The sequence below is a fragment of the Pholcus phalangioides genome, unplaced genomic scaffold (genome assembly GCF_987345545.1).
Source record: "Pholcus phalangioides strain wild (caught in Gottingen) unplaced genomic scaffold, Ppha-v1.0 ptg000013l_1, whole genome shotgun sequence".
Taxonomy (NCBI): Eukaryota; Metazoa; Arthropoda; class Arachnida; order Araneae; family Pholcidae; genus Pholcus; species Pholcus phalangioides.
Window position 1 is genome coordinate 27,519,515 of NW_028301606.1, and position 24,833 is coordinate 27,544,347.

The 24,833-nt window shown below is 35.2% G+C and overlaps 1 protein-coding gene across 1 annotated transcript in view; it reads right to left on the reverse strand.

The window, feature by feature from the left end:
- Positions 1-4,823: 4,823 nt before the first annotated feature.
- The window catches only part of LOC149078890 (uncharacterized), a 52,423-nt gene continuing 32,413 nt past the window's right edge, over positions 4,824-24,833 (reverse strand). The window contains exons 3-9 of the mRNA XM_089241077.1: positions 20,280-20,492; positions 14,792-15,073; positions 12,823-13,147; positions 9,618-9,689; positions 8,664-8,822; positions 6,541-6,689; positions 4,824-5,222 (exon numbers count right to left, since the gene is read on the reverse strand). Coding sequence (XP_089097203.1) covers positions 4,914-5,222; positions 6,541-6,689; positions 8,664-8,822; positions 9,618-9,689; positions 12,823-13,147; positions 14,792-15,073; positions 20,280-20,492 — 1,509 coding nt within the window. The 3' untranslated portion in view covers positions 4,824-4,913. The remainder of the gene's footprint in view (positions 5,223-6,540; positions 6,690-8,663; positions 8,823-9,617; positions 9,690-12,822; positions 13,148-14,791; positions 15,074-20,279; positions 20,493-24,833) is intronic.

The window sequence follows — 24,833 nt, forward strand, 5'->3', positions numbered from 1 at the left end:
ACGGCTTCATGTAAATAAATTGAGTATTTCAACCGTACGAGCTTTACAGCATATAATACCCCACTGCGTGGACAATATGATAACATTTTTTTTCTCAATGTAGTGAAATCCGCAACTGCGGATCATACGCAGGAAAATACGGTGGTCTTATATTTAGAAGTCAAATTTTAGATGTTTGTTGCATATACGTCAGTTTTTGTTCTGAAAAACACAATGGCCAAAAACGCCGGATATTATTTTATATTATCCACATATCTACTGATTAAATTGAAATTATGAATTCGAAATTGATTCAGAGCATTTGGCAAGAATTTTCGAATAAATAATTGCCTAAAAGTAGATATTACATAAAAATTAAATTATATTCACATCGAATAATTTCTTTTTTCCTGACTAAAGCCCTCACGCCAATAATTGAGGTGCAATGCTGTGAAACGAATTTATTTTTTTATGAATTACACGATTTAAATTTTACACCCATGTGAAAATCAGTAATCAAAAACCACACATTCTTCTGTATGGAAAAAAACCCTTTCTCAGTTCTAATTTTATTAATCTATTCTCTCGATCTTCCAAAAAAGAACGTACGAAATGCGACGCACGCTACTAAAACATGCAAAAAAATTCACCTCATACACATATATTTCAATCGAAACAATTTTACTGACATATTTCAATCAGCTCATGAGTGACATTTCCTTGAAACAGACAAAAGAGATTAAACATTCCGTACAAAATGGGCATCATTTATGTACAGTATTTTCATAATGAGTATTATAAGCCTTATGCATTATATACACTATATATATATATGTATATTCCATTCAACATATTTTATTTTCCATTATTATTATTTTTTTAATTTAGACGGATTGTTACATCGCATAGTCTTTTACCTGATAATAATAATTCATTCATACAGATCAATATATAGTTTTATTGAATAATCAATGGGTATGCATTAAGAAATTTGGTGAGAAAATATAATTTATGGAGCATAAAAGTACGTGTCTTAGTCAAAACGTAAAAAAATGAATACTTTTAAAATTCGTATGAATACTTTATAATTAAAACAAAATACATCTTGATCGAAATTAAAAATTCAGAAAATGAATATCGTTTCATGGATTCTAATTAGTATAATTAGTTTTTCTTGATTATGCTGATTGAATTGAACTTACCAATAATTACTGAATACATTAAATATATTATCATTCATGTTGCGGCGTGGGAGAAAAAAAAGTCTCTTAATTGTATTTGTTGGTTCAAATTTTTCAATAAGTGACGGATTTCTTCTAATTAAGGCTAATTATTAATTTACTTCAGAACTCTTCAAAGCGGAACTAATCAAAATAAGTTAGTTTCTAAATTTTCGACTGTAATAATCAATACTGAAGGAGTGCTAATTTTTTTCCTCCTTTAATAATGATTGTCGAATCTATTATTGAATTTGTCTCCGGAAAACTGGAAAAATTAAACTTTTACCGTTGAGAATAAGTAAATAAATCATACAAAAAATTTAAGGTTTTTCATTTTGAATATATTAAAATTTGAATGGCGTCGTGAAGCATTAATATCATTCACTCGAGTGTGAAAAATATAACGCGTAGGCCTGCATACAAATACAGAGTGAATCAATGGGTATGCATTAATGGGTATGTGGGATCCGACCTATTCTTCCAAACGGAAGGGGGGATGGATATAGACAAGTCCAAGTGGATCATGAAATACCTCACCAACCTTGTCCTATCTCAAACCGTTATTGAGTTATGGTGGATAATCTATTATGGAAAATATATGCGTCAAGCCTAGAAAAGCCTGTATTTGTGAAGTTTCTGAAAGGCCTACGTGCAAACTAAGCACACATTTGGAAAGAACAGAAAAATAAGTTATAAGACAAAACCTTTTCCATAGAAATATCTGGTTTTAATGGAGAGCTACATACGCTGAAAGATCGAATTTTTGATCGAAGTTCAAAATCGAATTTTTGTCAAGACTTTTAATCACCAATTCTGCAAACACCCCTCTAGCTACAATCGGTCAAATTTGCTAAAAAAAAAACAAAAAAACCTTATCCATTCTCTCCACCAGCTTCCGAATGAGTTTACAATAAACCATATCGGTTTTCTGGTTCAGGAGGAATTTAAATTTAGTCTTTTGTTTGCAATACATCACTGAAATCAGCGTTTGTCGAAGTAAATATTCGACGAAAATTCGGAATTGGTGGTTGCAAATTTCGGCGACAATTTGATATTGCACAAAAAAACCGTATAAGGTGGCACTACCACAATCTACAGGACTTCCGCATTTAATGGCGAGCTACAAGCGGCGAGAGATCTGTGAAGTGAAAAATCGGATTGTCGCCAAAACCTAATAAAATTATTTCGAACGAACGCAGATTTCAGTGAAGTATTGCAAACAAACGATTGAATTTCTCCTGAACTAGATGACCAATTTGGTTTATTCTAAGCTCTTTCGAAAGCTGGTAGAATGGAAAAGTTTTTGGCAAGTTTGGCTGATTTTGGCAACAATTCGTTTTTGAACTTCACCAATCGTTCAGTGCCTGTAGCTCACTATTAAATCCAGATATTGCAATGAAATTGGAGTGCCCATATAGGATTTTTCTGCGCTTTCCAAATATGTGCTTAGTTTGCATATAAGTCTCTCAGAAACTTCACAAAAACCCATGTTTTTATCAGATTTCACGAATTTTTTTTCATAATTGTCGGAAATGATTCGAGATAGGACAGGGTTGGGTTGTTTCATGATCCACTTGGGCTCGTCTATATTACCCTCCTCCCTTTCGTTTGGCAGAATAGGTCGGATTCAACCTGTATAAAGACAAAGGCCACAACAGGCAAATTGCCTAACGAGATGGCTGAAAGAAGATGCCCATTAAAAATCAAATATAACTAAAACACAGCAACCCAATGTAAAACCATATATTGCATGACGAAATAATTAATAATATATAATACACTGCCCATAAAAAATCATGCTTTCCTCTTCATTGTTATCGTACTTCGTTTTAAACGTGTCAATTTTGTTAAAAATTATTTCATCAATTTTTCCTAAAGATAACAATTAAAATAAATTAACTTGAAAAACATTCATTAATTTGAAATTTTATCGAAGTTTTTGAAGGAAAAAACAAGTAAACATTATATATTCCAAAGCATTCCAAAAAAAAAAAAAATTGCAAAACTTGCAAATTTTTCTCATTTTTCTTAAAAAGTTATATCAACACTTTTCAAGTCTAAAGTACAATTCCCTCATTGTTTCTTGAATAATATCCGACGTTAGAAAAATGCAAACTTATATTTTTGAAGATAAAATGAAAAACGCTGATTATGATGAATGATTCGCAAAGGGAAATTTCTTTCAATTTCATAATAACAAAAAAAGAATAAGAAATAACAAAACTTGTTCCTTTAGAGGAAAAAAAGAAGCTTTCTCAGACGTACATAATGCTGAGTACACAGGAATAATAGACCAGGTATCCGAAGATACGAGATGCAATATTTCAACTGAAACGAGAAACCAGCTTTCCTTTCAAAAGCGAAGATTTTTCAAAAGAACATTTCCTTTCTTTTTTGTTGATACACAAAATACGCTGGATATATACAAAACCGTTCTTGAAAAGTGATGAAACAAACAGTTTTTATATTTTCTTTGTTTTTGTCTATCTTAACTTTTCCAGTTGAAGTTTTCAAACTGCAGGGATACAAGTTCAGAGCTGCCTTCTAGCCGTTTCTCGCTGAGTTAAATACTCTGTAATGCCAACGAAATTGCGTTTTCTTGGAAAATATGAAATAGAGAAAAATCGCTTGGCTTTATTCCAGCTCTTCCTCTGTTATTTTAGTTTTTTTTCCCCCTTGCTCTTTCATTCTTTTCTTTTTTTCTCTCTCTTTCTCTCTCTAGAAGTCTCCTTGTATGGTTTCCGTGCGAGTTTGCCACGATGCCCACAAAATCGATGAGGAACATCCTCCACAATGCCGGAATATCCCATGGGAAGTAAACAATGAACGCGAATCTGGAGAGAAGGATGGGTATCTGTACATGGAATGCATGCATGTTTCTGGCTTTACCACCCACCTCTTTTCTGCAGAACATTCCCGGGAAAAATACATGCACATAAAGAATAGACAGAACAAAAAAAAAACAACAGTCGATATACACTGCCGCAGCGATAAACATGGCATTTCTGAATGGGAATTCAGTACTGTGATTTATTTGTAAGTTTCCAGAACGAGTTGAGACTAGTCAGAGAAAGGGTAAATAAATTCCATATTCATAGGGTATAACGGGCGAAATCGTTTCGATTGATCATGGCAGGTGGAACGATTTCCAAGAATCTGTCGCACATATAAACTTACATAACAAAGTGAGCACGTACTCTGCCCATACAACATTTTTATTATGTTTTAAATAGATTTCCAAGAGCGCTGTGTAGAAGTTCACTCGAAACCAGTCAATCGAGGAATGCTTACTCGTGGAATGAGTATTCGAAATACCACACTGGGATACATTGGAATCCATGCCGCAATCAATGTATGGAGAGTACCTGTTTATACGGACAGGAATTTAATTTATCGGACATGCATCGTTGGAATCGGTATCTCATTCCGATCTCGGTAATTGTCGCTGCGTAATACATGTGTCTGACACAAGTCTTTCACCGACATTTCCATTTAAATTCCCGATTGAGTATATAGTAAGAATAATCAATGACGGTGGTTTATATCAAATATTTTAAACTGATTGTACATATCAGAAAAAACGACAAGAGACGGAATTCACGGCAAAACAGACGGACTCGTTGATTTCTTTTTTTTTACATTCAAAAAATGTTATCACATTCCCCAAATATCTGAGATGGACAAGTTACGTCAGTGGTTCACGCCTCGGATAGTTCAGCTCACCCAGGCGTATTCGGTAAGCCCGTGGGCTGACCAAAACTTGCATTTAGTCTTGTGGTATGAATCGACTATGGACACATTCGAAAAGACAAGTGCTGAAGATTTCGGGAATGGCTTCCAGTCTCTCGTGAGGACTTTTTTGCCACCTGATTTCACAAAATCTGTCACCAGCTTCTGTATGTTGTCACGGAATTCTAGGTCTTCGGAGCTCGGAGATTTGATGTAGTAATTCATTTGGTCGAAGAAAGCAACTGCATCCCATAGATGCGTGCTGTATATCCCGGGGTAGTTGTACACTCGGAGCTGTAATGACAAAATCAAAGACATCAGATTATTATTAAATAGATTGTAGAAAACGACTCAAATATTTGTAGTTCTTCAAGTCAGGTTTTTCCCAGCAAAACCTGCTTGATCATTTCCTTTCCTTTTTCTGACACGAACTCAAAAAATTGTCTTGACTGAAACTCCGGGGCAAAAAGACATATAATTCAAAATCTTAGCATTCTGAATTTGGAATTTTTCAAGTTTATTTTCTTCCATTTACGGAACTTTTCCCTGACTTCAAATATTTGCGTATCTCTCAGACTTTTGTCAAGTATTTCATATTTTCTCTGAGTTTCCCTGGACATTTTTCATTTCCCTGATTTTCTTTGACTTTCCAGATAGCTAGGAATCCTGTCGATTTCGAAATTGATGGATCAGATTACATAATGTAAATACAAGTTAATGGTTAATGGAAGTTAATGGATAAAATGCTTGAGTTCATTCTACTTGTGTACAGTCCCTAAAAATGTCAAATTTTGAGCCAATAAATACTTGCAAATACAGTGATTAGTTACAAAAACGTAGTGATTTTATATATTTAATATCTCGATGAATATTGTATTTATAAGTATAAAATTTTATGCGAATGACTTTTCAGAGCGGGAACTACATTTGAGTAATTGGAACTTTTTAAGTACATGGGGTTAAAAAATTAGTTTATTATTTTATGTATACGACCCCTACGACCGTTTAAGATTTTAAGTAACCGCACGTCATCTGAAAACCTTTTGTAATTGAAAGTAGGTTCCAAGATCCACAACTCTGCAGAGATTTCTACTATGCTGATAATTTGAACAGCCTGTATACACTTCTTGGTATTCTTGATACGAACATGTCCGCACTTTTCAAACTTTATAAATAATTACCCCCTCGAAATAATATTCTAAGGTAACAGAAATTCTGAAAAACAAAATTCATTGCAAGGAAAATATATCAATATGCAAACAAAAAAATGATTTAAGAAATACGTTTGTGATAAATCAAGATATGGTTTTTTCCCCATCATATAACGGACAAACATCGTTCTAATCAACCATTACTTGTGCCTTATAATCCCTCGCCGTTTCCCTTTCCGAGCACTTTTTCAAAAAAATTATTTAAGAATTTCATAAATCTGTTCGTAGGATACAAATCTTAATTCACTTTATGCTTATAATTTAGCTTTATACTTGCGATTCTCCGTATTGATCGAAAAGAAAGGGAATGGTGTAACAAGTGTCTGTTTCACGTATCATGTATCAGAGATCGTATTGGTTTTATTTTATTTTATCTGAGAAGATATTATTTTCCAACTCACCGGTTCGGACGGCCTCGATGTTACGGTATAATGATAAATCGGCGACAACATGACAGTTGACAGCATTTCCGAGAGTTCGCTCACTGGACACGTTTGCCTGATGTCACTGACCATCGTCGTGTAGAGCAGCTCCGGTGTCGGATTCTCATCTGAAAAATACATTTCGAAAGGAATTCTTTTCTCAAGAGTTTTCTCCTATTTTATAAGATATCAATCGCAGAGAAATTGTTACTCGCAGAAGTACTGTATGAAATAATTGTTGAAAAATGCAATGAATCATCATCATGCTCTTTCATGAAAATTGAAATGTTGCGTTCGTAAATAAAGTACTGTGCTTTAAACACTTTTGTTCGACCCCCCATAAAAACCTATTGAAAATAACATTTTTTTCACAAAAACGAATGCAAATTGGTGCTGTTAGCATATTTTTAATTGAAACAATACATCAACACCACAATTTATATAAGGGGATTGGTGCACTGAAATTGTCGAAAAAACGCATTTTCGATTTTTCGAATTTCAAATACAGTAGAACGTCGATTTTATCTCGACTACCAATAAACCGAAACATCGGTCAACCGAAAGTCGGCAAATTCTAATTTGGGCGCCACGTAGAAGTTCCGCCAGCGGGATCTAGTGCTTTTAGTAAAGCAAAAGAAAATTTTGGACTGCTTTTCCTACACTGTACGCCTACTTTAATCGCCATTTTGAATTTTTCAGACAAGGCAAGTCAGTTCTGTGTTATTTTTAAGACGTGCGATACAAAATATATGCAGTTTTATGTTTAATATCAATGTTTGTTTCATATTGGTCCTACACTGGTGCAATTTTTTTTCATTCAATGATCGGTTATCCGAAAAATCAATTATCCGAAGTACCTCCTATCCCCAGTACCCAATTGTTTTGGATAATCGATGCCCTACTTCACTATATTTTTTGCGTCTGACTGTGTTCTATTTTTTGTTCTACCTGTAGAAGTATTTTTAACATATTTTAATATAAACTGCTGTGCATATGCTAATGTTTTCCATTAAAATGTTCTTTTTTGAAAACCGACATTTTTTGTTAGGTAAGGAACATTTTTTTTAACATCATTTTTCCAAATATTTTGAAACATTGTATGACTCCACATTAAGCTGTTACATACTTTATCTAGAGGATTTCTCATTGAAATGATTTAAAGAAATTTTATGCCAGAAATTAGCGGTAAATTTCAGTGGCTTTTGAAAAAGCTGCATGTTGCTAAAGTTAAAATTCGAAGAACAATAACCAATAATTGAAATCCTAAATGTTCTCATTAAGTTGTATAAAAATGTCCATAGAATTTGAGAAGGAAAAAATTCAGTGCTTAAAATGGATAAAATATTTTCAAATGTTCCTCAAAGGAAGGATATTTTTCTCATAGGAAAGCACGGTATAAGTCAAGATCGTGCATAAACCCCCTTAATTAGAGTAGATTTTTAATTAGCCAGAATGGTTAATTAAGGGTAAAATAAGCAGTTTGATTTTGTTTTACTGTTATCTATAAAGAGATACGAAATAGTCTAGCAAAGTTTAATAGTTATTTCCTTGAATTTTATTTCCGATTCCCCCAATTTGGTGCGATTTTATAAACCTCTGAACATGTAAAATTTCGTACAGCAGCTCTCAAAAAAGACACCTATAAGGAATCAACACTTTTCTAGATCAGAAAAAGTATTGTACTGATATAGCCGTATTTTGTACTGAAACGACACTAAAAGATGTAATTTTTTAAAATGACAAAAAAAATTGAGAAAAGGAATTCATATGGAACGGTTCCCAAATAATTTTAGTCGTGAAACCCCTGGAAATCTCGGTGACATGGATACATCCCCCATTAATAAATACCTTTAGCTACTACAGCCGTTTAACAGCGGGAATAATCTCAAACAATGGAGGACATTCTGTACAGTACTAGTAAACGTGATGCGATAGCAATGGCATCTACTGGACTGTAAAAGAACTACTAGTTTTTTTCTAAATGTTTTTATCATGTACAATATATTCAAATATACACTGGGACATAGAAGGTTAAAAGTAAAAAAAAAAATCCAAATAAATCCAGAGAATCTTATCCTCCCCGGAGATCAAGAAACGATTACCGTAAGTGATAGAAGTATTGTAGAGTTGAAGCGCTAGTTGGCTGACTCTGGGTCCGAAACTGTCCAAGCTAGTGGTCACGTACTTCCGATACTGTTTCCACGTCCAGGAATGGAGGTCATCGGGTCCAGGCCAGAAATCCACAGCTTGTGCCGATGTTCCTAATCGATGAACACGACAGGGGAGGAAAAAGGAAGAAATGAGAAGAATAAGTAAGGAAATACAAAAGAAAAAGTGGGGTGCGGGATGGAAAGGGTAACGAATTATCTACAGTAGATACTATTGACAGCCCTTCCGACAGGCGAATTTCTTCTCATCCCTATGACGTAATCTGCCCGAATAACTTTGGTTTTCTCTTTTTCCTCTTCTCCGCCTGCAGATTCTTTTGTATTGGTCATTTCTAGAACCATATTCAGCGTTGTAGATAACCAATGCAGATAAAACAGGCTGGTTTAATATTTAACTAATTTCTCCTTAGAAAAATGTGAATAAATTATTATTATTCGTTTCGCACAAAAGTGTCAAGTTTACATGATTATTTTCCAATGCGTAATGAACCTTAATTTATATATATATATATCAGAAACTCTCATAGCCAATATTCGTGGCAAGCTCACCGCAATTTACAAAAGATAGTTTTATTCATAATCAGCAGTCAAAACATTTTAAGGCATACTACATTATATATTTTGAAATATTAATAATATTTTCTAATATTATATCCTAATACACGTATTTAAGTCATAATTTGCCCTATACTATCTTGATATTTAGATCATAATACAGTATTTATTATACTCCTCCTGCATTAACTCAAAGAACTTCACGATTAATTGTATCCATGTCAGTTATCAAATTTGTATATTTTCATAACACGGAATGAAGGTACGGTTTTAATATTTTTTTTTTCGATTGAATCTCAAGAAAATAATTAAATCTTCAAATTTCTTACTTACCTATCAGCAAAGGTACGTCTTCGACATTTCTTTGCACACTGGCTTCTATTGGAGATGTTACCACAAGTTCACCTGCAAGAACATTAGTTTATCTATTTCTAATTGAATATTACCTTTCCGAAAAAAAATGTATATGGTGAAAACTGAAGTCCGTATCCACCTTGAATAACTCGCAAACCGTTAGCTATAGAAACATACATTCAATTAAGGAAAGGTGCTTAGATTTGACATTTATTTTACTAAGGAACGTATATGTGCCATATGTGCCGAGATACAACAACTAATTTACTATATGGTCCCCCGTCCTCTCTTTTGTTATTAGAAAAATGCTGCCCTGTCTCTCCTGAAAAAAAAGAAATCCGTTTCGAAGTGAAATAAATTAATTCACAAACCACTGAAAATGAGGGGGGAGGGAGGAAACCGCGTATAAACGAATAGACAAGATCGTTCTCCACTTCATAACACCTTCGTTTCTAGAGATTTTGAATTGAAATACCTCAGTGAATATTGCACTGAAAAACGGGCGATTTTTTTTTTGTTGCGCTCAGGAGACACAGGGCAATGACTTTCTTTCTGGAAGTTAGATAGATAGATAGAATCGCTCACAATCCTGGACTGATGCAAAGCAACTTACTTCCGTTACTTCAACAGAGGCAGGAAAATAGAGAATTTAGAGGAAGTTAGAGGACAGAAGACTATATAAAAAAATTAAATTTTGTATCAGTATATATATATATATATCGGCCTTTTTTGAGTAAAATAAATTACATATCTAAGATGGACACGTTATTTAAACACTTTTCCTAATTGAGAACATGTTCCCATAGACAACGGTTTACGAGTTATTTGAAGTGAAACGGACTCAAGTTTTCACCCTGTATACAGTACTTATATATACTAGGTTTCTCAGAAATTAATTGCAGAGGCTTTTATGAGGGTCCCGTGCTTTATATTTTTTATTGCTTTAAGGTCATTTTTTTCCCACACTGCAGCTAATTGCACTGGGAACTGTAGTTTATAGCCAATTCTGAATGACTCTTTTTACTGAGTGGTTTGCGTTACAACAGCACTTCTTACGTTGTGTTTCATATAAACGACCTCTGGTCAGGAAAGTATCAGTTGTATTACGCTATTGGAAGTTTTCTCTTACGCATTGCTGTTTCATTCCTCGTCCCGTCTGTGCAACAATATGCATCAAGACGGTATTTGCTATCTTGTATAGGACAATGCTAGGCAGCAAATTGCGTTATTCTATCTATGCATTAGCATAACCATTATCCTACGTAACTTCGTAGGATAATGGTTTGTCTATGCGCACCTTATTTCTACACGTTCGTACATGCTTCTGTTGAGTGCCATGTGTCAGATTGGTAATCGTTATATCACGAGACACTACTGCGATTAGTAGTGTATAAGCTACTTTAAGAAATTTTTCGCGTGTAAACAGGATGTTACAGAAAGGACTCCCTTGACCGAATTGACATTACGTGGAGACAGTAGTAGATAGAAATAGGATGCTTTGAAAAATCCTTATCAGGCTCATCGGGGGTGGAAAAACCAATTTTCTGCTCAATATGCAGTTAAAGTAACGTCTAATCGTTGGGGAGAGGATAACGGCATACGGGACAGCTATTGGCTGTGAAGTTAATACTGACGTCACACTGTACATTAATGGTGGATGAAGAGTTGGCCTGGATTTATCCAGTGTTGCTATACATAGAAAGATGAAACAAGTACGTAGTGCTCTCGTAAAATGAGCACTCCAGGAATTTCAATTACGCTGATTTGTGTGTGTAATAAATCAAAACTTTATCTATTAAATGGCAACACACTATAGAGGCAAGTCTTCTAAACGATGTGCTACATTGTATTTCACAGATATTGCTCAAATAAGAAAAATATGGTTTTTAAGTGTCTGTCTTGCTTAATAATAGCATGAAAAAAGTGAGGAGAGAACTTTGAAGCCACTTTCCTGAAATGTTCCTACCGCAGTGAATGTGTATGTCTCACATATGAATTGTTCATGCTGATACAGTGTTCAAGAACACTTGCTGTAAACAATAACTTTCAAATGGCTCCACAGAAAGAAGTCGTAAAATACCGTGTGACTGCACTCTATACGTTGAAATTGTAGTTAGTTTGGCAAACCGATGTATTTAAAATTATACACTTACTCATCAAAACAATACCTCCTATAGCTGTATAGCTCTGCAGGGTGATTACTTGAGTCCAATTGGATACAAATTATTGGTGAACCATCAATCTTAGAAATATATTTCCCATTAGAAAGTTTGTAAATAATGTGTATGCCTCACATAGGTAATTCATATTGCAAGGGGTTGTACAGTTACTAAAATACAAAAACTTTTTGTTTGTTCACCCTGTCCTTAAAAAACCCAATCAGAGAGAAAGTTGTTGTCCTGTCCCTTCTGAGCACATAAAAAATTTCCATGTTTTCAAGTGCAGTGTTCGCTGAGATATTTGAATTCAAAAACATCGCTGAAAAAGAGGAAAGAACAGCATAATGAACTTGTCCGTTACTTTACGCAGGTTTCCCTTCCCTCATTTTTAGTGATTTTGAATTCATATATCGAGTATTGCATTTAAAAACGTGGAATTTTTTCCTTGTTCGGTTCAGGAGAAACAGGTCAACAACTTTCCCGAACTAGGTAATTTAAGTACTACATGCTATTTGGATATTTTTTTCTAATTGGAAGTACGCTTCCAGGATCAACGGTTCGCCAGTAAAATGCGGCCAAGGGAAGTTATGAAATCACTTTGTATAGGAAGTATTGATCAAACGTACTATTTGTTTCATCTTTCTGTTTATCATTGTTCCCAAGTTATGACCTGTCAAAGTTACGGAGTTCTTTCTGAAACATACCGTTCAATTCGAAGAACAATTGTTGCAGGTACTTTCCCGTTTTTTTTTTTTTTGTAATATTCTAAAACATTTTCTCCGCCTTAAAATCATCGACATTTTTATTTATTCATTTATTTTTCGAGCGTAGTAACGAGGATTCGTAGAATATTTCCACGCACCCGGGAAGCATTTACGAAGCGAGCGAAACTTACCCTCCTGAGAAGCTCGTCCAGGAAACTCAGCTTTTTAAGTGCCGTCGGTAAATTTCGAAAAAGCAGCCCATAGCGAGCGAACACGCGCATATTATATTCGGGCGAAATGGATGCGAGTAAATAAAATTACCGTCAACGACCACCAGTTGCTCCGGAAGGATGCCTTGGATGGGCAGGTCGTTCTGATCCCTGATGCGGAAAGAAGGATCTTCGTTCCAGATGTAAGTGGCAATCACCTCCTTGGGACTCATTTTTCGGAGGCACGCAACGTCTTGTCCGCAGCCCGAGTTCTCCAGAAAATGCCCGTGATTGTGGGCCGAGATTTCCCAAAAGCTCCTATTGAAGATAATCGAAGGTCCCAAGAGCCACGCTGAGCGAAATGTGTTCCGGAAATGGACGGATGTGAGCATCACCAGAATGGAGGCCGCACCTCCGTCGGGACCGAACACTGTCACCTAAAACGAAGATGCATGAGGCAAATTACATCGGATAAAGGTCGTCTCCTATTAGGGCTGAAACACGAGAGCGAGAGCACTATAATAAAGATCTAGACTTTACCACGGTTAGGTGATATAGTAGGAACAATTTTTTTTTTATCTCTCATCTTATATTTTATGAAAGGTATCAAGCTCTACGTTAACTTAATTAGCAGACATGGAATAGCTACAACTTGAATTTCGCACATAACTACAGCTCGTAAATATCCATCAGTACATGTGTGTATTACCCCTCCACATATTTTTTAACATTTATTTTATTTCCTCTCGTAAATTTTCTCGTCTAAAATATACTATACTCATAAATGCCTGATATTTTACGCACACACACACTCACAGTTGAGCCTTCTCTCCAATAAGTCAAGTCACTCTTATAGAGAAATATTATCATTGATCGATGTTAAAAAAGAGCTCTTTCTTATTTAGAGCTCTATTCTTTGCTAATGTTGCTCGTAACTTCAGGTAGTTGAGGTCCGTAATGGTCCATTACAAATTTCAATTACACTTCTATTACCATTTAGTTTCTATAAGATCCTTAATTATAGATTTACATCCAAAATGTGAATGAAGAATTATTTTTTTATCTGATTATGGTACTGTATAGGTGTGGCACGAAATTCTTATTTTACGGGACTACAGCGTACTTTCCGCATTTTGGCTGCGCCAACTTACTGAATGACTGAATGAAAATGAAGTTTTTTTTGTTTTTTTTTTAAGTCGCTGATCTTTTAGGCTCTAAACATGGAGAAGAGATACAGCCGATGCTGCCTATTGGAATCCCGGATAAAGTTATCACTTGGGTATTGTTATCACTTTTGCAAGGAACGGACCAATATTATGTACATGGGGAAAAATTCATTTATAGTTATCGGGAATTCTGATAATGTTATCAATTTTTATTTGGATAATGTTATCAATTTTTATTTGGATAATGTTATCAATTTTTCCCCGTTGAAAGTTTTTTTGAGCTAAGGTTTAATCAAGTTTAATTTTTTTCCTGTAAGCAGGGCCGTCTTAAGAGCATCATAGGCCCTCCAGACCAAGTGATTTTTCTGAGGCCTTACCAGGCAAATTCCCGAAGAATTCAACTACTTCTCATTTTTTCTGAGGTCCCTCTTCTCTTGAGGCCAACGGGCCGTGCCCGGGAGGGACCATGCGTTAAGACGTCAGTGCCTGTAAGTTATCAGTATCAGGCTGCAAAACTATGAAGGAGGCTGCAAGGTGTTCTCTCAAGGCTTCGTGGAAAGTTTAATTTTGGCGTGCAATGTCTGAAAGGTTGACACCCCTGATTGCCATAGAAGTACCTGTAAATCATCGCGCGGACTACTTACAATGTAATCACAGAACCCCGCGGGAGTCGACGGATCACCTGCTGGAAAACACTGGTATAGACCAAATACAGTCACCGAGGTACTGTAGAGTAGAGCATGTCAGATAATGTTTCTTAAAGAATGCAAAAATGTAAGACGAATTATGTATGAACATTTTTTTTCTCATACAACGAGCAAAAGTCAAAATTTCCTAGAAAAATGTATGCGTAAAGTATGCGAAGGCGAGATAGAAAAAAAAAGAAATAATACAGGAACATAACTGATTACTGACTTTTCTGGGATCTCCACCGAAGTATATAATATGATCTTTGATCCAGCGAAGAACCAGCAGTTGATCCCACAGGCCGTAGTTCCCCTTGGCATCTTCATCCAGAGTACCGTTGTATAGCAGGTCTAGAGCAAGATACCCGAGTGCGTGAAGCCGGTAGTTGAACGACACGAACACTACATTCAGGTTCCTCGCCAGTCTTCCGCTGGGACTGAAACCCTGCTCGTGTCCGCTCCCAAACTGGAGAAATCCTCCGTGTATCCATACCATGACTTCTAAACCTGCCTGAGAAGAGGTCGAATGAATCAATTGTCTGTAATTAGAATTGTCACACCGATGATACATTTTAACGTCTGTCAATATGACACTCAAAAGTTAACAAAAACACCCACATTAACATTCATTTCGTCGTAACAAGTACGATATTTTCGATTCAACGATTTGAAGATGTTGAAATTTGGGGACGAAAGTATTCACTGTTTACTTTACCACGCTGTTTGCTAGAGCAAGATTCAATTTCTGTCGAGACATTCTAGGAATGTACATGTGTCGCGAATCAAGTCCGGTTCAAAGATTCACACGCTCCAGCTGATGATTTACTTTCCATAGGGATTAGTTGTATCTTCCGGTTACTTCCCACGCGAGACGTGCTCCCGAAACTGGAAAATTCTGGTAGAATTGTACGGATAATGTCACTGGTGGATCCGTATCTCATAGGGATTCCAGAAAGAGATAATAACCCTCACTGATGTTCACTCCTCAAGCTAATTACTACTGTATACTAACGTTATGTCGAGCCATTCTTGAATATACTCTTTCGCATCTATAACGTTTCTAAATAAAATTAATTAATTTCTTTCAGGATTGTGATTTAATGAAAATCCTTTTGAAGATTCCCTCCAGAGTTTCTGTCGAACCTGTTTTAAGTGCAAATCTTAATTCTTCAGGAAGTAATCTATTTAAATTAATAAAACACTTTTCTCAAATCATATCTTACTAACAGAGTTCAAAGTGATAAAGTTAATTTCGTTTTCAGTTATAAACGGAGAATTACATCTGGTGTACCTCAAGGTAAGGTAGGTGAACCGATTTTCTTCCTGACTAGCTATAATACCCGGTGCTGCCCGGGTTTTCTTCGATTACTGGGAGGATTAAAAGTGTGAAAACTATTATAAAGGCATGAACTATTATATACATAACACTGGCAGCATAAAAGAAGTGGCAAACCATTGAAATAGCATATGCTTGTCTGCAACGCATTGCTAGAAAACCACGGTAACCAAAGTAAACATTCCGAAAGTGATTGTTGAGGCCCAGGGACAATTGTTGCCTGACAGTTTTTCACCCATTTCCGGCATTTGTCCAGCTCTGAAGAACTTGTAAAGCAGCCTATCCTATTGTTCAAGTCGGGTTGCGTTTGGTACATATGATAAATTTGACGACGATAGACCTAAAATTGTAGATTTGTATAAAGAACATTCACACACACATTCCAAAATGCAAATTACATCTGGTGTACCTCAGGGTAAGGTACGTGGTACGAGATTTTATTCCTAATATATATAAATAACTTGTGCAACTTTAATTTGAAAGGAAAAATCACTGCTTTTGCTGATGATTTAGTTCTTTGTTACTTTGAAAGCTCTTCAATTTACTTGAAAAATAACACGCAAAACGATCGTAACGCAATGTCTGGTTTAAAAATAACAAACTAAAGTTACATAAGTATGTAAATGTAGATAAAAACGAAATTTATGTTATTTGGTTATGATACTTTTAATGATTTCGGTATCCTAAAGTGCTGTAGTATGACAGATAGTAGTACCTCAGATTGCATGTGCATATAGTCGTCAATAGAGTAGAGACTATTTTTAGGGTAGAGTAGAGGTAAACACGTAGAGGTTTGTGTTAAAAGAACTCGACCATAAATTTACGTGCTTGAACCAATGAAGGTATGGAAGCGTGGTTTCGTGCACGTGCAGGAGATCCTAGTGCGCATGCTTGGATTTTTTCCTACCTGAAGAAGCTGCAAGACACCATCGGACTTCCGATGAAGGAGGAAATGTGAGCACTGTGACATTTTCGTTTTTTTTTTTTTTTTTCACAAAATGGCAGGAAGAACTTGAACAACGTGGGGCCCAGAATCATCACAGGCACACTCGTCAAAGTCAAGTGAAGTTGCCAATTATAGCCACAAAAATTGTCAAAGGAACGTAAAGTTGCTAATGGTAGCGACAAAAATTGTCAATGGCACATAAAAAGTTGCCAGTTATATCTTCACTTCTTCATGTTCTCCTTCCTATTTTATAGATTTTTTTTTGCAGTCGGTATCAATTTTTCTTTGTGACTGATATTTATTTGGAGGGCTATTAAAAATCCTGGCTGCGGCACTCAACCCCAATATGTTGGAGCGATGATGTGTCAGTTTTGGCACCCTTCCCTTTGAGTTTTGGATCAAAACTGGTTGCATTTGTTTTTTGAGTAAATCTGTCATGTGAAGCAAAATATTTTCATGCATGATTTAATGGCACAAATTTCAACATTATATCGCCCCATTTCACTGATTCAATTCATATCAACAGTCTGTTGGAAAAAACATAAATGAGAGGTCACACAGAAATGTTTTGCTCAGTTAAGGTTTTTTAACCTCAAAATTTTTAGCACAGTACCAAAACTATGCGACAATTAATGCAAGCCGTTATTACTATTAACATCATAATATTATAGCTGCACCTCTTTAACCACCATACATCGTCCCGTTTTATATTAGCGTCATCGCATGGCTAATAACCTAATCCTCCGCGGATCCTTCTCAAAAACGAATTCGTTCAACACAAACGGTTTACTTCTCGGCCTTAGTGTGAAACAACGATTACTTTTCTTCACCGCTGCTGGACTGAACCTCATAATCACTGTGAACAGTGTAGAATGGTACGTGAATACCTTTTGAAGTAATGGATGTTACTTCAAAACATCTGAAATGTGGTCGGTGAGTTTTATGAAACCGATGCCGCGACGCCCGTCATCCACCCTCCGAGATCTGTATACGCCGTGCTGTACGAGAGGACTCCGAGAGCGAACGTCCCGAAAGAGAACGGTGAATACAAATCTCGGAGGGCCGGTGCCGAGGGCCATAGGCCAAGCGCCCAGACGGAAAGAGATTTCGAAACCGGAGTGATATCATTGGATGTAAGTTGGTCATGTGGATCTGGCGATACAATTGCTTTTTTACGTGCGTTGCTTACTTTTTTTGAGATATAGCGGTACTGCGTTAAGCGTGACGGGGCTGCCAATTGCGATGAACAACCTCTTGACAGCACTCCTTGGTGATGGTCGTGCAATGCGGTGCGTGCTCGTGATGAACCCCGCTACTAGAGTCAAAGCAGATGGTCAGCTTGACTTTAACATTGCATCTCCTATAGTTAAAACCGTTTATTCATTTTTCATTTTTAAAATTTTTTTCATTTTAATTTACCAGAGGATTAAATTTTCCCAAACCATAGCAATACTATACGTTTCTTTGCATTAGTATAATCTAAGTCAAATTATAAATTAGGGCGATGCATGTTGGGGGAAACATAATCCAGCAATATTTCTACACTTTTCGTCACACAGAAGTCCTTTATCTGTATCATTCTTAGTAAAAACAAAATCATACATACATTTACGCTTTTAAATTAGTTAAAAAAGATACTCCCTCTATAATAATAGTATGCTTATAAAAGCTTACAAATATTTTATAAAAGAAATGGTCATCTCAATCTAAAGTTATATAAAACTGGAATGAAATTTAGACCTCATACTATACGAGAAGCCAAACGAAATTATATTCGTTTTCAAAATCTTTCCTGTATTTAGCTCTAAAGTATTTTATTTACTTCCACAATTCATAATTGAACGATCTTAATGCACATCTTTTTTATAAATTTTAAACCATGGTTAATAACTCAAGAAAATGTAAACTATACGTGTGATATTGTGATGTAATTGTTATCGCTATATATAAAATTGATTTTCTGTGTGTGTGTGTGTTTGCCCGCGCGCGTGCGTTCTCTGTAAAAATCTCCAATTTTGGACCGATCATCCACAAATTTTGTACATATATGAAACTGGACTCGGATCGAATGATAGGCTACTTTATAAATGTTCGTGAGAGCTGAGCAAATGCCCGAAACGTGCAAAAAAACAGTCAGGCAACAGTGGTTTCTCGAGCTGAACAATGACTTTTAGAATATTTACATTGGTTACCGTGGTTCCCTAACAATGCGTTTAAGACATGTATATGTTTTTACAATGGTTTGTTACTTCTTTAATGCTGTCAGTACATGCGGGAAACCAGAGCAGCGCCGGGTATTATGGCTGATTATTCATAAAATTATATCATAATGTTTCTTTCATCTTGCATACATCGCTAAATGACAATTTTTTTTTTATTTGTCAACTCCATTCCGGTTTTCATTTACTTATTTGTGTTAAAATTTATGTGAAAATTTCCTTTTTTTTTTCCTTTTTTTCATTATTATGTGTACCTTTGAAGACCAAACACACAACATTTCCCATCTCTGAGGTATCGAAGCATGAATACCGTAAAACCTGTCTTTTGCGGATACCGGCAGGACAAAACAATTTGTCCGTAAAATGGGGGGGGGGGGGTTGATCATTAATCAGGGTTTTAAAATGTTATTCATCATCACCATCAACAACAACCATTTTCAATCCTCTGCTGGATGAGAAGGTCTCCTCTAACTTTTTCCATTCTGCTCTGCCTGATGCTTTAGCCATCAAGTTGACTCCTGCCATTTTCCTGATCTCGTCAATCCATCTTGCGTGGGGACGCCTTCTCGGACGTTTGACACCACGGGAGTACCAATCTAGAATACTTGTGATCCATCTGTCGCCCTGTCTTCTTGCAATATATTCAGCCCATTTCCATTTTAGACGTTTGATTCTTTCCATGATATCATATACCTTTGTGTGGTTCCTTATCCTAATACACAGGAAATTATTGTTTGGCCATAAAAGAGGGATGTCCATTAAGAGTGGTTTTGCTGTATATATGAAGTGTATTATATGTTCCGGCATACATTTAACGATTATTATTTTTTAAGGCTGACAAGCTGGCTTTCCCCATTTTGTGTCTACATTTTGATAAAACGAATACAACACACATTATCTCATCTTTAGAATTAATATCTCCCGTTTAACGGTCACCGTCAGATATTGTCATGGATACTGTTTCATGAGTCATTAATATAGGTCAGAACTCTGTTCGTACATAAACAAATCTTGATTCGAACTTACGCTTTGAAGATAGCTATCAAATTTCGTGTATTGCTTAAAAATGTTAGAATCACCATCTTAAAACAGTGGATTTACTTAAAAGCATAAATCTTATATGCGTTAAAGATGCATCAATATTAACAAAATTTATATTCAGATTCAGTAGATCAAGTTTTAATTGAAATATATTTGAGAAGAATTAAGGTCTTACCCCAGGATCCAAAGTTGGTGTCCATACATTCAAGTGCAGACAATCTTCGCTACCTTCTGTTTGTTTGGTGAAAGGGTTCAACTGGTAGCAAGCTGGGCCATATGATGTGACTCTCTTGTAATTGTTTGCTTTGCACCAAGACGTATCGCTCCATAATGGACTGGACTTCCTCCAACGCAAGTTTCCGATTGGTGGTTCAGCGTATGGGATACCCTGTGAAAGAGTGTGTGTTTACAAGATTAGTCAAATACAAGGAAATTCAAAATAAAAACTACAAAAAGAAAACATTCCAAAGACTGTTGTAACCAATTAATTTCACACATATCAATATAACGTAAAAGGTTAACCCCCCAAATTACATCTGACGACACTGAAAAGCTGGCACCTCCTAAGTGTTAACTATGTGCTTTTTTATCCAAAATCAAACTACAAGCCAAATAAAAAGTTTACGGCCTTCTAGAATGTCCAAAAACTTCTTTCCTTGTGTTTATTTTTTTACTAATTTGGTAGTAGGGGAAAAATATACCATCCCTACAAGACTTAGAGTAGTTAAAGTAGCAGATAGGTTATGTTCTCTAACCCCATTGCACGATCAAAGAACTCGAGATAAGGCTATGCTGTGACACCTAAGGTAAAAACTAGCGAAATTTCAAATGAAAATTGTGGGTATCGCAGCTTTCAGTACTGCCAAATCAAACTTGGGTAATTTACCTTTCACGTTAGTGAACATTTATGTTAATATAGTTTGAACGTTATATATATATATAATGCCGTTAATGTAATATAATTATAACATTGATGTTTGGAAAATAAGTTCCAAAAACTTATGAAAGAGTTTCATAAGTTTTTATGAAACTTTTTTACTCATTACTTACTCATCAGTAAGTAATGAGTAAGAGTAAGAAATGAAGGAGTAAGTTACATCAGTCTCAGGCATGGGGTTTTTTTTTGGTTGATTCATTTTGGATTACTTTGCATTTACACACGTGAGAGTACCGAAGGAAGGCTAGCTTTTACATATGAGCCTATAAAATAACTGATTAAAAGTGGAGAGTTTAATCAAAGAGAATATACAATTTTGCTATTCCGGTGAATTTACAAGTCCTTGGATTCATTCCTCCAACTTATAACGCAAAAAATATTCCGGTGAATTTAAAAGTGTATGTCATGGTACCCCAGGAAGTCGAAAAGTATCTCAATAGTAGAGCGGTGAACCTAGGATATTTTACCAACTCAGTGGTTATTGGAAATAAAATGATTATCAATCATTTACTCTTATACACGCAATTAGTATTGAAGGCAATTGATTTATGGCCACTACGGGAAGGGAGTCACTTCTGTCAAAAAGCTTGAGAAAAACTGCGATTCATCACCACTTCTTCATTGACGATTCATCGAAGATTCACTTCTTCATTGACAGAAGAAACAAACCCTCTCAAGCAGAGAAATTTCTTAGATATAAATATTTCCAAGATATATCTTATAACGATCGTAAGAAAAATTAGAAAACACTGTATTCTCGACAGAACCACAAAAAGGAAAAACATCCCCTATACCATGTATTCATTAAGCCATAGCGTTGACCAATAAAACAGATATATATTTATCAAAACGAAAGTTCATTTACTAACTTATAGTTCATCGCCCATCAATCAGAGAGGATTTTGAGGGATAAATAACAAAAGAATTAGAAAAAAAAAAAGGAAGAGATTGAGATCCTCTGAGCAAACACACACAGTCTTGCATCCTCCAACAGTGAAGGAGAGAAAAAGTCCTTAACTAGTGATGGATGAAAGAAACGGGAGCATTGGACGACGAGAAGTTTGTTATATATACGAAAGCAGTTCGTAAAGTCTGACAGCAAAGCCATGATCAGTCCAAAAAAGAGTAGCGGTACATTTTTTTTTTTTTGCCACAGAGAAAAGAAATAGCATCTTATGTTTATGGTACCCTTCACATTCTTCCAGTTTTGCTCTTACGTCTTCGCCCTTCACGCCATACGTTTTCTTCAACTCCTTGTTCCCGTTCCAAAACATTATTTTTATTCAGTTCTTGTTCTTTTATTTCTTCCTAAAGCATACACAGAATAAATCATACAAGAGTAAGTGCAGAGTATCTCTCGACGATGGGTGGGTGAAACGTAGAATCTACATTTCGGGAATCGTTACATTTAATAGGGAAGCGGGGTTTGCAACCATAAATACACGAAAATGCACTTGTCTACGGAATACAAAAGTGACATTTTCTTCGTGCATTTGTGAGATAAAGAAACTTGGTTATAGTTTCGAGTGTCTTCAGAAAAGTGTAAGCAATAATATATTAGTAATATCAACTTCGATATATCTTCATATTGAATTCTGAATTTTTATGAGCTTCATACAAATCCAAATACAGCGTATGTTTTTTTTCAGTGTTACACTTCGCTCATTTTAGTTTCGGCATTACCGAGAAAGTTTCTCGACTTTTATCCTAAGTATTCACAGACATCTAGGGTATCTTATTCCTTTTTAATTTTATTTCATTATTATTTCTGTATTCATGGTTCTTTATTCTTCTAATCTAGTTTTATCCATTCTTCGAGTGACTTTTTTAATCCATCCCAAATCATGCCTGCATTGGGAAATCCCTTATGAAATTACACGTGACAGCCTTTCCTTGCTTTATTTTAAGCCAGAAAATTCCATAACTTATATTAGATTTCGAGTTTATTTCATTTGAAACCGAATAATATGAAAAAATAACAAAAAAAAAGAAACTGACATTTCAGTAATTTTATAATTTTTTTATTATATTTTACCTTTATACCTTTTTTTGAATGCAGACTTTAGTTAAAACTAGTAATAATAACGCGATAATAAATATTGGGTTCGGAACTTCAATAACCCACGAATACTTAATATAGCAATAAAACTTTAATAAATAGTATCTTTTCTTACAACGGAGCGGCATCATAAAGAAATGAAACAATTTTTTCCCTATAGCTACAATGAATATTTCCTGTAATGTACTGTTTCAATAAATGTCCCAGGATGTTATTATAATTTCATAAAAGTCTTCTTCCTTTTGGTCTCCATTCAAGAAATAAAATGATTTTGATTTTCTTTTTTTTCTCATGAGAATGGGATTATACTTCAGTAACTCCCTTTTTTTAAAAAAAAAATAAAATAAAAAATGAATTTTCCATTCTCCTCGGGCTAAAAATAATCACGAATGAACAGGAAGCATCTCATCTAGTTTTAATATATCAAAAAATACAATTTTTCCCCTCTTTTTTTTTTTTCATTAAAGGAGTATAAAGAAGATTTCAGAGTAAAAACTCAATTTTCTCAGTGACATTGACGAAAGTAACCGCCAGAAGGCGTGTGTGGGAATCTGCATTCCATTCTTTTTTTTGGTGGTAGAGACTGAAAACGTCGACAGCTAAGATTAGTGTCTTCAATCTTTTGACGTGGTTATATCGCGACACGAACAAAAAAGAGAGAGAGAGAGAAGAAAGAATAGAAATTGGGGAAATTACATTTTTTTTTATAAATATTCTTTGAAGGGGAAAAAGCCATTTCTTTCTTGAAGTAGAAACGAATAGCGCTCATGAAATTATCTTCCTGCATCGAAATCCTTCATGTCTGAAACGTCGACGTTCCAGCGTAATGACCAAAGGAAATAAAAATGCTTATAATACGATTCGATTCCGCTTTATCCCGTGAAGATGTATGTTGATAACTGTTTGAATTGTTCTGAATCTCACGCTGTTCTGAACCTGAGAGAACACCAGGAATTTGTGGTGCATGAATTTCTAACTGCCATTCCTCCAGTGATGTCCCTGATGTGTTATGTTTGGATAGCACTCTATGGGTGTTTACATTTTCAAGGCTCTTGTGATAACATGTCATAGTTGAGTTTATCACGAGTTGCATTATAAATTCATGTGAAAATTGAACTAGAGTGCTGTCATCGTTAGATTTCCCATCTATACGCTTCGTTTTGGGTATGGCTGGTAATGTTTGGGAGGATCGTTGAATATGACGGTATTTTTTGATCAAACTAGAGTTAGCATCCCATTTTCCAAGATGTTAAGAAAGCGAATGGTTTGAAGTGTTTCTTTTTTGTGCAATGAATGTGGTGAATGTCAAGGTACGCATTCGGCACGTGATGATGTAAACACTTCTAAATGGCTACCGCTTTTTCGTAAAATTTTTTCCGTGTAGTTTCATTCAAAAGTAGTAGATTGGGTAGAACTTTACAAAAAAAAATTTAAAAGAATATGTTCCAAGAGGATCTCGAAAAGTCTTTCCAATACTTTTTTATTTCATTCTTGATTTCACTTAGACAAAAATGAATTACATAAAAACCGGGTTGAACTCCCGCTTGTGACTAACGTTAAATTTCTACAATAATTTGCTTAAATTTTTTCAAGTAATTTTTATGCACATTTTTGCATGAAATAAATTTTATATGAAATTTGAATTAAAAATAGCATTTCATAGTATTTTTTAATTACAAAGAAATTTGATTTTTGCGACCTTTCAAAAATGAAGTTTTCAGAATTTTTTTCCT